This window comes from Zonotrichia leucophrys, chromosome 9 (assembly GCF_028769735.1).
Source record: "Zonotrichia leucophrys gambelii isolate GWCS_2022_RI chromosome 9, RI_Zleu_2.0, whole genome shotgun sequence".
Taxonomy (NCBI): Eukaryota; Metazoa; Chordata; class Aves; order Passeriformes; family Passerellidae; genus Zonotrichia; species Zonotrichia leucophrys.
Window position 1 is genome coordinate 6,787,343 of NC_088179.1, and position 13,748 is coordinate 6,801,090.

The 13,748-nt window shown below is 43.8% G+C and overlaps 1 protein-coding gene and 1 long non-coding RNA gene across 3 annotated transcripts in view; one reads left to right on the forward strand and one right to left on the reverse strand.

The window, feature by feature from the left end:
* Positions 1-4,492: 4,492 nt before the first annotated feature.
* Positions 4,493-13,748, reverse strand: part of LOC135451510 (uncharacterized) — a 31,573-nt gene continuing 22,317 nt past the window's right edge. Inside the window, exon 5 of the long non-coding RNA XR_010441349.1 lies at positions 4,493-4,522. This is a non-coding gene — a long non-coding RNA (uncharacterized LOC135451510). The remainder of the gene's footprint in view (positions 4,523-13,748) is intronic.
* The window catches only part of MYO7B (myosin VIIB), a 46,383-nt gene continuing 39,514 nt past the window's right edge, over positions 6,880-13,748 (forward strand). For both annotated transcript variants that reach the window (XM_064720784.1, XM_064720785.1), the window contains exons 1-7: positions 6,880-6,897; positions 8,169-8,282; positions 8,888-9,040; positions 10,314-10,498; positions 11,333-11,454; positions 12,133-12,275; positions 12,368-12,481. In XM_064720784.1, coding sequence (XP_064576854.1) covers positions 6,880-6,897; positions 8,169-8,282; positions 8,888-9,040; positions 10,314-10,498; positions 11,333-11,454; positions 12,133-12,275; positions 12,368-12,481 — 849 coding nt within the window. The remainder of the gene's footprint in view (positions 6,898-8,168; positions 8,283-8,887; positions 9,041-10,313; positions 10,499-11,332; positions 11,455-12,132; positions 12,276-12,367; positions 12,482-13,748) is intronic.

Genomic DNA, 13,748 nt, shown 5'->3' on the forward strand with positions numbered 1-13,748 from the left:
GCTGGCCTCTCCAGCCGGCCCCGCCCGGTGGGCTCGGGCTCGGCCGCAACGAACCGGGAACGTTTCTGCGTCTCCGCTTCGCTTCCCTCCCGCCCCACAGCCCCATCCTGCGAATATAGCTTGGTTTCAGCTTGACAGCTGAAACGCTGGGGAAACTGAAGGAGCCTTGGAGAATAAAAGGCTATTTGTAACCCCTGGGTGACCATGGCAGTGCTCAGCTGCTGGGTGACCTGGCTGTGATCCTGGCAAAGGTGCTGCCGTGTCTGAGCCCTGCGGGAATTGCCAGGAGACCAAACCAGCCCCTGACACTGTACAGGGCTTTAGACCAAGCCAGCCCCTGACACTGTACATGGCTGTTAGACCAAGCCAGCCCCTGACACTGTACAGGGCTTTAGACCAAGCCAGCCCCTGACACTGTACAGGGCTTTAGACCAAACCAGCCCCTGACACTGTACATGGCTGTTAGACCAACCCAGCCCCTGACACTGTACATGGCTGTTAGACCAAACCAGCCCCTGACACTAAATGGCTGCTCGCAACCACAGCCTGAGCTACCCGAGAGTTCCAATATCTCCTTTCTGCCAGACAAAGGGCCATCTGCTGCCATGCTTCCCACCATGACTAAGGGTGGGAGATCTGGAGGGTGATCTAGAGCAGAAAAGATTTTGCCATTTAAATACTAGGTGAATTTATCTGCTCTTTACAAGCCAAGTCAGCAAGATTAACGTGCATCTCCACAAGAAGGTGGCTCCAGAGCTCAGGCACAGAGCGGGCTCTGATCCTGCCAGGGGGCTGCAATGCTCATGTTTGCGGCTGGCTGGAAGGGAACCCACCATGGCCATGGAAAGGAAGGACAGGCTCTCACAGCAAATTTAGGCCTGGCTGTCCTGGCTGAGCTCCAGTTCAATCTAGTTCATGTGTGGGTGGTTCCTCCAGATTTAGCCTTTCAGGATTGACTGAAAGTTCACCCTGAGCTCCCGGGGGATGGTGACTTCCGGAGTAAACCTGGGCAGGGCAAAACAATGCTGGTGTTTTTCAGGGATTGTTGTGTTCTGTTTCAATAGCCCCTATCCTCTGAGAAGTAGCATTACTCATGTATTTGGCATGCACATGATATGCTAGTTGAGGGTTATTAGGGGTGGCTGCTGTCATTCCTGCAGCATTTCAAAATGATGAGTCTAATAAATGCCTATGGTACTGGTGACCTGTCCCTCAGTCTGTCATAAAAGCATCTTCATTTTCTAGGGAAATACAAGTCAATATCAGACAGATAGAAAACTGCTGCCTCTGTCATCTGGTCTATTTCATAACAACAGTGACTTTTCTAATTCTGCCTGCTGCACCCTTGTTCACAGTCATAAAAATTTAGTAAATTGAGTATTTGGGCAAAATGAGTGTAATTCTTGTGTGCTAGAGCCACCTTGGAGTGGATGGCAGAGAGGTTAAGCCATTATTAACCAATATTTTCTGTCCAGCAGCAAGCACAGTTTCATGCAGGGAGTTCAGTGTACCAGGCTAAACACAGCTAACTCTCAGGACTGAGTCATTACTCAACATCTTCTACAGTGAAACACTTAGAAGGAGAAAGTGGCAGTGGAGTCAGATGTTTCTCGGATACAATTCTAAATTCTTAGCAAAAATGCAGAAAACCTTTTTTATTTTTCCCCTGAAAGCAGCTTCCATAAAATACAGATAATGTCTCTGTTTACAGCTCTACTGCTCTGGTCTTTTCCAGATGGCCACAAAGATCCTTAAGTGAGTTTCAGGACCACACTCTTAATGGTATCATGCCCTTTTTTCCTGCTCCCATATGATTTTTACTTCTTTTAGGTCTTTGCACTGTGCAGTTTCACTTCTTTTCTGGAAGGAACAGGCATATGTGACAGTATGTGATGGGAGGCTCCTGTCATCGCACTTCTCTGACTTCCATAAAGAAATTGAATTACTTTACACAACTGACTAAATAGAAGGCAGGATGACAACTTTACAACACAACAAATAAAGCAGTAAGGAAACAACTTGGGAGTAGTGTAACAGAAAATAATGGACAAGGGAAAACACAAATAGAAACTAACAAAAAAACCCCCAAATTCCCTGTTGAATAATGTGTACCAAGGTACCTGAAAATTGTACCAAGGTGCCTAGAAAACACAGAAATCTATCCCATACTAAAGTTCCAAGAGGATCAGAGTATGATGATAGTTCTAGCTTGGAAATTAGTCCTTTATAGATATGTGTCATGTTCTACAGTGATGGTGAGCCACTGTCCTAAGTTCCAGATGCACTGAGGCAGCACTGATAAAAGATTAGAGATTTTGTACATTTACTGAGAGTGGAAGGAGGCACAGAGGTTTCTTCCCAGTTGTTATGAATTCCAGTCTTTCTGAAATGAAACCTCCTAACCTACTTGTGACACGCCACATGCATCACCCAGGAGAGGGAGCACTGTGTCTGAAACAAGCTCACCTCATGGATGCTGAATAAGTGGGCATCCATTCCAGCCCTCGTGCTGCAGGTAACGTGTGTGTGCACACCAACCTGCACATGCCTGTGTTCCTCATGAGCCAGGGCTTGGCAGCAGCAGTCTGTAACATACTCCTGTAATACCATCCTGGCTGCTTTCCAAAAGGAAGGATGGAGTGGCAGTCAGACCGTAATGGGATTGCACAGTGGGGGAGAATGACCTGTCTTCTACCAAGCAGCGTAAGCAGCGCCCACTTGGCATGTGTGAAGGTGTGTAATGACACAGATCCCAGAGCCCTGCCAGTCTGCCTCACTGTGCAACTCCATGAACAGGCTGGAATGAAATTCCTTTCCCTGAGGAACAGAATGCTTAAGAAAATCATGCGATGCCCTTGGAAATCCTGTAATGGTATGTACTTCTTATTTAGCTTGTTTCCTGCACTGCCCCTTTCAGGGTTAACAGACTTCAGTGACTTAGAGCTACAAATCTGCTTAGAGGAGGGGAAGGAGGTTAGTGTAGGCAAGAGGACTGCTGAATGAACAGTTTAAATTGCAAATTGTTACACCCAATCCACCTCGCTTCAAAAACCTCAGAGAAATAACTAGTTTAACATAAAATGATGTTTTGTATCCAGGACCTGATGCAGAAGTGACAAGGCCACTTTGATTTAGCTAGAGAGAAAATATGACAAGTAGTGCCATGTGCAAATTAAACCCTTTGATCCTGACATCAATCTCTTAATTAGGAAGTGTCAGGAAGAGGGAGTTTTGTTAACACATGTCTATCCGGACAGACCTGTTACTTTGAACAACAGCAGGATTAAATTCACCAGGTTCATCCAATTTTATTTTGTTGCTTTTCTCAGTGCAGCATTCATCATAGAATCCCAGAATGGTTTGGATTGGAAGGGACCTTAAAGCTCATCCATAGCAGGGGCACCATAGCAGGGGCACCTCCCACTATCCCAGGTTGCTCCAAGCCCCATCCAACCTGGCCTTGGACTCTTCCAGGGATGGGGCAGCCACAGCTTCTCTGGGCACCCTGTGCCACTGTCTTGCTACATACTTAATAATTTTTTGAGCTTTATTTGCGTTGCTCATTCCTGGCAAGTTCCTCTCCTGCCTTTCCCCGTTTGCACAGCTCAGTGCCTGCCAAACCTGGGCTGCCCCTGTGCACTCACAGGTCCTTCTCTGGAGGCACCTTTAGCCTGCTCATCTCATGAGCTGCATGTGCTGCACAGAGCATCTTGGCTGCTTCCCCCTGGTATATCAAGTGCCTGCTCCCTCAGCTTTTGTTTTCTACCTCTTGAGTATGTCAGCTGTGGAAATCAAAATCTCCCTTCTAGTGCATATTTCAGCTGTACAAGGAGTTGTACTTTTCTTTCAGATGACCTTGATTTCCCTATGATTCCATCTAGTACAGTGTTTGTAAGACATATATCCTGTACTTCTCTCTGAAGAAGCACAGGCACTGTGTCTTGGGCAAAAGTGTCAACAATGTAGTTAATTTTAGAATGAGATTCTCTGCCCCCAAACAGGCTTCATTTGGAATTTCAGCAGGTATGTTTTGTTTTCTGAAGGAATATGCTTGGCATTTTTTTTGTCCAATTTTACAGAAAGCTTTGGATTTAGAAATCTGCCTTGGTAGTATAAAGGTATGTACTTTGATTTCTTTGCCACTATTTGACCTTTACCTAATAAAACCAGTACTTGGAATTTTGTTAATCACAAACTGTATCAAAAATAAGTCCACTAAAGGACTACTTTGAAGCAAAATCTTTGAGTAAGAATTATTTGCACAGTTAGAAACTTGAAGAAAGCTCTCTTTGGCTTTCTGCTTCTCTCCAAAAGTCTCTGAGCCCTGAAGGGCCTACATTTTATTTCTGCATTTGTATCTGCTGTAAGACTTAAATAAAATCCCAGGTAAGGAGGCTGACATTAAAACACAAATATGTGATGTTGATAAACACGTGCTACTCCCAACTATTTATTGCCATGCATGAATACTTATCTCTGATTTGGACAGGGAGTTACAGCAGGGTCCCTTTATACAGTGAACCTAGGAGACAAGAAAATAAGAATTAGGGTATTAGGTGAGCTAGCACATGCTCTCAATTATTGCACACTGACATCTGCATATTCAATAGTGGGTACACAGACTAGTGCACAGTGTTGTGCACAGGGCCCTGGAGGAGGGTGACAGTACAGAGTTAAGGTACATGGAAAAAATCTCATCTTCACTGTTAGGGCTCATCATAAGGGCTGGAATGTGCTTGATTCCTGAGTCCTTGCTCTGGCTGGAGAAACCCTGTATCTGCCTCTCTACAGATGTACTACACTTCTGTTTCTTTCCCATACTGGACTTTTACCAGATTTGCAAGAAGGACACAGAGACTACGTATGGAGCCAACAGAAAGAAGAAAGCTCTTGGCCATCCTGTTCTATTTTGGGAAGAGAGAAGTAGAAAAATAGGGAGTTAACATGCAGCTAGATTCTGGAACACAGGGACACAGTGTTTATTGAGAGATAAATTAATGATAGTGAAAGCAGGACATTTTATCCCATTATATGGGTGTGTGTATGAATTTCAGTTAACTGTGATGAGTTAATTTTGGTCTGAGGTACTGTGGAACACAGACCAGACAGAACACAGACTGATGGGCATTTTCTTGCAGAAAAGAGCTATGGAAAACCAAGGGGAGGTCTTGGTGAAGAAATGAGCATCTGATTTTCTTCACCCATAACAGGGTGAGACACAGTCTTAGGGAAGTCAGTCATGTTGGAGCAGGATAAGACCAGATGCTAAAGGATTTTATTCTGGGAGTGCTTTCCAGAAATTTGAAAGGGTACAGGCCCAGTGGAGAGACGGAAGTTTAAGGCTCACTCAAGCAAGAATTAGCCTTCATGCTCACTGGAACACCTGACCTGGAAGTGACATATACACTGAACTGGGAGCAAAGTCCTGTAATAAATAACCATGCTTCAGTCATTTCCTCCTTTGTGCAGTGGAGAACTGGAACCTAATGGCACCAGGGCCAGTTTTACCTTCCTTTCCCTTCTTATGCCAATGCTTATGAAAAAGAGGGACCTGAGCTGCAAAAGCCACACAGTGAAGATTTCTTCTGGAGAGGTAAATTCCCATCGTGTGGGGTGTGATTTGGTTTATGGTGCAGCATTACTTTGTCAAGAGAAACAGAAGAGAGAGCCAGGCTTGGCCAGGAAGTGGCCATGCAACCAGCTGCAGGGGGTGGCCACTTATGGCTTCTCTGGGAATAAGAATTTGAAATGCTGGAACTGTGTATCCTGGGATTATATGGGATCTCCTCCCTACACGTCTGCTCGTGGCTGCTGTCAGATGGGATCCAGAGACAGCTGTCCCTTAGCTGTGACACTGTATGGCTGTCTGTGCTTGCATCTGCCACTCCCTCCTTGTTCGGGGTCAACGTTTCTCCTCTTTTGCCATATTCTGCTTTCTGGTGCAGGTGAAAATGTGCTTGTCAGTTGTGAATCAGTGACTGTGGCCCATCTTTAGCCTATGTTTGCCAAGGACTGTGCTTCTGTGCCACCCTGCACCACTCACAGCCACAGGCATCTCAGTGTTGAAGCTGATACATAGGTCCTGCCTCCGAGTCCAGAATAAGAACATGAGGGCTTTGCCATAAGAATAACAGAATATGAAAGAAAGACCAGCTGGCAAATCATCCTAGTCATGGAATCACTTCCAAAATCCAGCTCTGTGGGACAGAAAGTTGCTCTGAAGACATTAGTTTCTTGGTTAGGACAGCGTAAAGTGCATCATCCCTTAGTTAAAGCACTGCTGTAGATCTCTGGCCACTGATATTTTGGCTGTTATGTTCTTGGTAGTGAGTTGCTAATTTTATTGTGGTTCCCTCCATCCCTTATTTTGCCGTTCACGCCTTGATTGCAATCCCTCCCATTCCAGCCAAGGAAGGTGAACTCTAGGCCTCTGTTTCTGTTTGGTGGTGAGTTCAAGCTGGAGGGTCTGAGGGAACTCAGCTCAGAAAGTATGAATTAAACCTGTGTCTCTGGGATAGCCACTGAACTGCTGGGTCAATGGACCAGCTAAAGGTAACTCTTGTGCATCAAATCACATTGTACTGTGGAGTCTTTTTGTTAGTAAGCCAACCTTGAAGTTCAGACAATAATTGTGCCTAGCACCTGATTCAGAGAACTTTTTGGTATGAAAATGTGTACAGTGAAATCTTTAGGGCTAAGAGCATCTCCAGGGTCATGTGGTAAGACTCAGAGCACCACCCCAGTGCTGCAGGTTCTTTGCATGACATTTTAATGTTATTTTTTTGCAATGAAATCCCACTGTCTGTTCTCATCAAAGCCCTTTTCTGACCTAACATTATGTTCTTGGCATGCAGGTTGCATACAGTGATCTGAAACATAATGGTGGTTTTCAGAAAGGTAAGTCCTACTCTTTTTTCTGATTGAGTGATCAGCCTGAGGCCCAAAGAGGAGGAAGATTACCTTACCATCATGGTTCAATCAAAAGAAAGTTGCAATAACCCAGTATCAACAACGTATAAAATGGTTTCAGCCTAGACTAGGGAAGCAGATGTGTCTTGCCTCACCAGGCCATCCTCTTGCTGAGAGGTGACCTCTGTCACAAGGTGTGGCACAAGTTACCTTTGGAGTTTTATTCAACACAAATAAGAGCTGTTAGTCTGTAACATTCTTCATAATCTCGTGTAATGTTTATGAATGCTTTACACTAGTTCTTTGGTTTTAAATGTAACCCATAAAGTATTTTGAGAGGAAAGAGAATTTTTTTTTTTCAGTAAGAACATTGATACTATGACAATCAGTGCTGTGGTTTGTAACAAAAGTTGCATATGGCAAGACACAGCTACGAAGTCCACTGATCTACAGCTCTGTTCAGTTTTTATTCCATCTTTCTGTTTGAATTGGTATTAGGGACTGGAGCAAGAGAAGGTGTTCCTGAGGGCCTGGAGTAGGGAAGTAAAACCAGGGCACTGGTACAGGCAACACCAAGATGTTGCTCATTCCTAGGAAATGTGGCTCACCCCTTCCTCCAGGCCCAGCAGAGCAGGTTCTTGCTTGCTCTGCAGAGGTGCCAGATGTTGACAAGCCTCCACCTATGTGAAGAGAGGAACTGGGCTGGATAACGAATGTTGGTGGCTTTTTTTTCTAAGAGAGATCATGGATGCACTCACATTTCAGCTATAACAGGAAAAATATATTATCTAAAATTTATCATAACGGAGGCCTCTACATTTCCAGGCATCCAGTATGTACATCTGTTTGTTTGTTTTTCTCTTTCCTGGTAAAGTCTGTGTTCTCAAGAATCTCTTCTGAGATAATATCAAGCTCATGTGAGGCTTCCAAGACAGTTCCCCAGCATTCACTATGCCCCCAGCCAGCCTCTGAGAGGTACTGGAGCTGCATCACTGCTGTCCTTGGAAAAAGTCTCATTTCCTCTTGTGAGACAGCTGGGTTTGATGACTTGTCCAAAGTCAAGCTCCAGATCAGCTGTGGAGCTGGGAGAAATATTCAGAGATCTGTAAATGTACTGCCTGCAAGCAGTAAGAACTTACCCAGTTAAACACTGCTAAAAAATCAAATAACTAAAAAAGGAAGACCAAGAGGTGTTTGCCTGTGAGTTACATGGCATCAAGTATGTCACTGTACTTGACAGTAGCTTTTTTTCTCTCCAGGGTGATCATGTGTGGCTGGACACTCAACCAGACAGTGAATTTAATGTCCCCATTGGGGCAGTTGTGAAGGAATCTGACTCAGGACGGATCTTGCTGGAGGATGATGAAGGCAAGGTGGGCTGTGCTATAACCTTCTGTAAAAGATGAGCCTGAAATGTAAAAGTACAAAATACAAAAGAAGGTCCTGTTGGGTCAGACCAAAGCTCCATCTATCCAGGTGGTCTGACTTTGATATAGGTAGGATATACTGAAAGAAAGACTACAGAAATAAGGCAAGTATAGGATGGTCACCTGGCATCTCCAGGTCCAAGCACTAGGAAGATTCAAAGCTTCATAAGATAAGAGGTTATATCTACATGGCTAGGAAAAGGAAATGGATGGGCTCCAATCCTTAAATTTGGTGAAGTTTTAGGTGGAAATATCCCACTGAAATCAGTTCATCCCTACCTCATACAATGTTTTGCCTGTGATGACAGAGTTGCACTGTGAGCAGTGTTAAAACTGGCGCTGTTCAGAACTCACCTGAATGGCTTCATTCAGTGTTTTTAAACCATCTTGCTTTAAACCACTTAATTCCTGTAGGCCAGTCCCCTGTGAGTTGGAACATGCTTGCTTGAGCATGTATTGTGCTGAAGCTCACTCCAGTCTTACCCAGCTCTCCTTGGTTTGCCTCTGAGCCACAGCATCACACCTTAAAGTCTGTGCCTCGCCTTTGTCAGGAGCACTGGATCACGGCTCGGAATATGCACATGGTGCACCTGATGCACCCCTCCTCTGTGCAGGGGGTGGAGGACATGATCCGCCTCGGGGATCTCCATGAAGCTGGCATGGTGCACAACCTCCTCATCCGACACCAGGAGCACAAAATCTACGTGAGTGCCACAGTCACTTCCAGGAATGGCCTCTACACTTGAGCAGCCTGTGAGCCTTTCACACACGGGGCCCTCTGACTTCTTTAATGACTGAGGGTGCGAGGAGGCACAAAACAGTTTTTCTCTTCTTTCACTCGAGTACTTTGGCTGCCCCTCAGTCGCAGTGCTGGCACAAATAGTGACTCCACCAACTTTCTCCCAGAGCAATCATTGCCACCAGCCACTGAGAGTGAATAAACCCAGCCCATGTTACAGCTTACTGCTGCTATTACCTGGAGGATCAGCCTAACTAGTGAAATCATGCAGTGAAATGATTTCAATTGTCCCCCAGTTCAAGCCAACATTTACTTGATTTTGATGTAATAAGATGGCTAACAAATAAATCTGGATATTTTGTCCATTACAGGTTTTATCTGTAACTGAGAAATTTGGCAATTTTATTTTCTTTTTTCCTCAGTTTCCAGTTTGTAATATTATAATTAATATTCAGGTTTTTCCATGCTTTGCATATATGATATGATATGATATGATATGATAGATATGATTGATATGATATGATATGATATGATATGATATGATATGATATGATATGATATGATATGATATGATATGATATTTTGCCTCCCATTACAGTACTGGAGAGAAGCTGCCTCTTACAACATAGGTGTGATGATATTTAGTGTTAAAAAGGAATGATTATATATATCCTACAGTTACAATTAACAAGGTGTGTGGATAGACCTGTTATATTAAACTCTAGCAGGCCTGCATTTGTTTCATTTAGTTTTCAAACAATATTATTGCCTTGCATCTCCACAGCCTTCAACAGCCTCCTTCATTTCACTGGTGTTGCTGTATACAAATGTTTCTAAATCACTGTATGAACAGCACAACTATAACTTGGCCCATTAGCAAAGTTCAACTACATCTGCATTAGAATACAAAAGCAGCTTAACAAAACACTGCAAAACACCTTATGAGAACACCAAAGTGCCAGGTCAAATTGCACTTCTGTGTGCTTCAGCTTGGGACAGAGAACTGAGCTGTCATTTAGCAAGAGATTACACCTGGCATTCTTCCTTGGGCAAACCCCTCCTCATCCTGGGGTGTTCAACAGCAGCTGAGAGTGAGGAACTGGGCTCTCAGCCTCACCAAGTGCTGTGATCTCCCAGGCTTCCCTGCTGCCCCTGTTTAGATTTATACTGCAAGTGGCTTTCGTTGTATTCTTGTTTGCATGTTGGCTATAGCAATAATCCTCACAACTGTTTTCCAGACTTACACAGGATCAATCCTTGTAGCAGTGAATCCATACCAGCTGCTGCCCCTCTACACAGTGGATCAGATCAGACTCTACTGTAACAAGAGGATTGGAGAGCTTCCACCTCATGTCTTTGCCATTGCAGATAACTGTTACTTCAACATGAAGAGGAATAAGAGAGACCAGTGCTGTGTCATCAGGTGAATGGACTTGGAGAGGACAAATAGCAGAAGCCAAGTCTGGCATGGTTTGGGGCACTTTGTGGACACAGGTGGACACAGGAAGGTCTCCAGACCTTCCAAATGGAAGGGCACAGATAAAACTAGAGACAACAGGAAGGAAATATTTTCTTCCCTGCTCCTTCATTTTCAGTTAGGACTGGAAAAGGTAAAATATAAACAAAGGATTTCCAAAGCCCATTGTTTTCCCTCAGTCTTTCAATGTGGTTGTACATTCTGCACATGGTCTCATACAGAAACATAAGACCTGAGTGTGTGTGACATAGGGCTATCTTTTACCTTGGAGACAGAATATTTGTTACATGTATTTTCCAAGGCTAGACATTTCCTCAAGAGAAATGATCTCTGCTAACCCAAAGGTGGATGGAAGATTTTTGTTCCTATAAAGAATCCAGTTTCTATTTGTCATCAAGGTGAAGAACCAGACAGTCTCATTGCAATAGTATCTGATTATAGCTGAGTCACCTCAGCTGATGTGCTAACACAAGCAGTGACAATCTGGTAGTGCAATAAAGAAGATAAGCAAGTGGTCATTTAATTTGCATAGGTACAGAACATCTTCCATGGATTTGCTTGTTTTTAATTGGTGGGAGAATTTAGTTCTCAGCCTAAATCTGACAACGTAAATTTGAGCAAATAAGATGATGAAAGACTCAAATTTTCCAGCCCTCTATGAAAGACAGTCTTATCTGCCATTCACAGGGTAAACTTAAGTGGATTTTTTTTTTTAACTTGGTCTGCCACATTACTAAAAAAAATTAGGAGGCCTGTAATGATCTTTTTCTCTCACTGCAGTGGAGAATCTGGAGCTGGTAAAACTGAAAGTACAAAGCTAATACTTCAGTTTCTGGCAGCTGTCAGTGGCCAGCATTCCTGGATAGAGCAGCAAGTCCTAGAGGCCAACCCCATTCTGGAAGGTGGGTTACTTAGCAAACATGGCTGATAAATCACATTTCTCTCAGGATATAATGAATCAGAAACAGATCCTTGAACCATTGTACCTGCTTAACTGGTAATCCCCTGAAACACTGGTGATGCACTGTAGATGTTCTCTGTACTTTTCTGTCACGTTCCCATGCAGTCCACAGCAGCTTTGCTCTCATGCTGTAGGAGGAGTTGCCTCTGTAGTCACCCTGGAACTGCCAGGAGCACAAGAGCCCTTGGGACTGCAGAGACCAAGGCAAAGCCCCCTGGTTTGGCATTTGCCCTAGACAGTGACAAAGTGACTGGCCAAGCATAGATGTATCTGTAGGAGAGCTCCCTGAGACACCCATTTTTTCTGTACAGGGATCAACATGTTCCCAGTAAATCATACTGGAGGTCTTCAGACATGCCCAGATCTCTTGGCTGGCCAGATGTAGACCACATTTGGATCATTTGAATATGTCTTTTAGGACCCCATTATCTGGGTGCACAGCATGCCTGCCCCTCTCTTCAGGAGACAGACTGAGACAAGACATTCTCCAGTGCTTCTCAGTGCTGTCATTTGGAACACAATGTGTAAAATACTAACAGCAAAGTAGAGGGGAAAAAAACGGGCTTGATGTTCATGAACTGCAATAATACAGATACTGTCTCTGTCCCTTGCCCATCAGCTTTTGGAAATGCCAAGACAATTCGAAATGACAATTCAAGCCGCTTTGGGAAATACATTGATATTCACTTCAACCAGAGTGGTGTGATAGAAGGAGCCCGCATAGAGCAGTTCCTCCTGGAGAAGTCCCGGGTCTGCCGGCAGGTGAGGCCACTGGCAGGGCTATGCTCTGCCTCTTCTTGCGTTAGAAACTTGTCCTGGCAAGCTGTCCATTGGCCTATTTCTTTTATTTTTAGGCTCCAGAGGAGAGGAACTATCACATCTTCTACTGCATGCTAATGGGGATGAATACAGAACAGAAAAAGATGCTGAATCTGGGCACTGCTTCAGAGTACACTTATCTCACTATGGTAATAATCTTTGCTTTATTCTCTAATATCCCTCTGCCATTTACTTTTTCCAGTGAGCAGTTACAATCACTAGGAGCTGCAGATGGTAGTTACTGAAGATGAACAGTCCTTCCCTTAGAGTACCAGAAGCAGTAATAACACCAGAAGTGCTGTGAGCATCAGTTTCAGACACTTCCTGTACTGTCCACCAGTGGGAAGCAGCTTGTCAAAGCTTTCTGTCAAAGTCAGACTTAAGAAACATAAACGACACCTTAAAACAGAATGTGGACAACATCCCCCACTTTCACAGACACTCAGATTTCAAAGGAATGGAAGGGATTTCATGCCAGGCAGAACAGTAATCATATATGTGTAACTTAGAGGAAAATTAATAAGAATCCTAGTCCTTATATCTAATAAATCTTATATACATAATGCAAGCAGCTAGCATTCAGCATAACTTCTCATGACTGATGCTAATGACCATGAGTTATGATGCCATTGTGGCAGAAGTGGGATCTTCATAGGTGAGGTTTTTGAAAATAGCTAATTGAATGGTTTAGAACATGAAAGCCATGATGAAAATCCTATCCTTTAGCCTGTGCATATACCTCATAATAAATATGCCAGCTGGTTAGATTTGGGCTGTTCTACAGCTGTGGAAAGAATGTGTTTAAGTCCTGCCTCTACTGAAATTAGATGGAGCTGGGCATCTAATTTCTAGGAAATTAAAGCAAATCTGGTCTTGGGGTCTCAAAAGCAAAACCAATAAAGTGGTAAAGATTTTTTCAAATGTAATGTTTTCAAAATAGCAGTGATCTTGCAGCAAAACTGATGAGTGCAAGTAGTGCACTCATCAGTAGTAACCCACTGGCCATTCCATGAAAAGGCCCCTTGATCAGCAGTAGGGCACTGTGATACTGAAATAGGAGGACTGGATTAAAGGAGAACATATCCATGGTTTTGTAAAGGTCAGCTGTTGGTACAAGCAGGCATCTTTACATACTGTAAACAGAAATGACTAGGAATATTTCATTTTTGTAATCATCACACTGTATTGTCAGAAATGGCAGGGGTAAAAAAGGCATTTCCTCATCTCTGTTATGGCTGAAAATAGTTTTTATCAGGAGCAGCATCCTAGGACCTGCTGTGCAGGCTTTGATGAAGGTGCTTCTGATGCTACCTTGGTTGCTTCCATTTGCCTTCCACTAGGACCTAATATTTTTATTTTGAGATCTGCCTTCTAGTACTTATCCAACCTGACTTGCTTTGGTTTGGGATTAGGGCT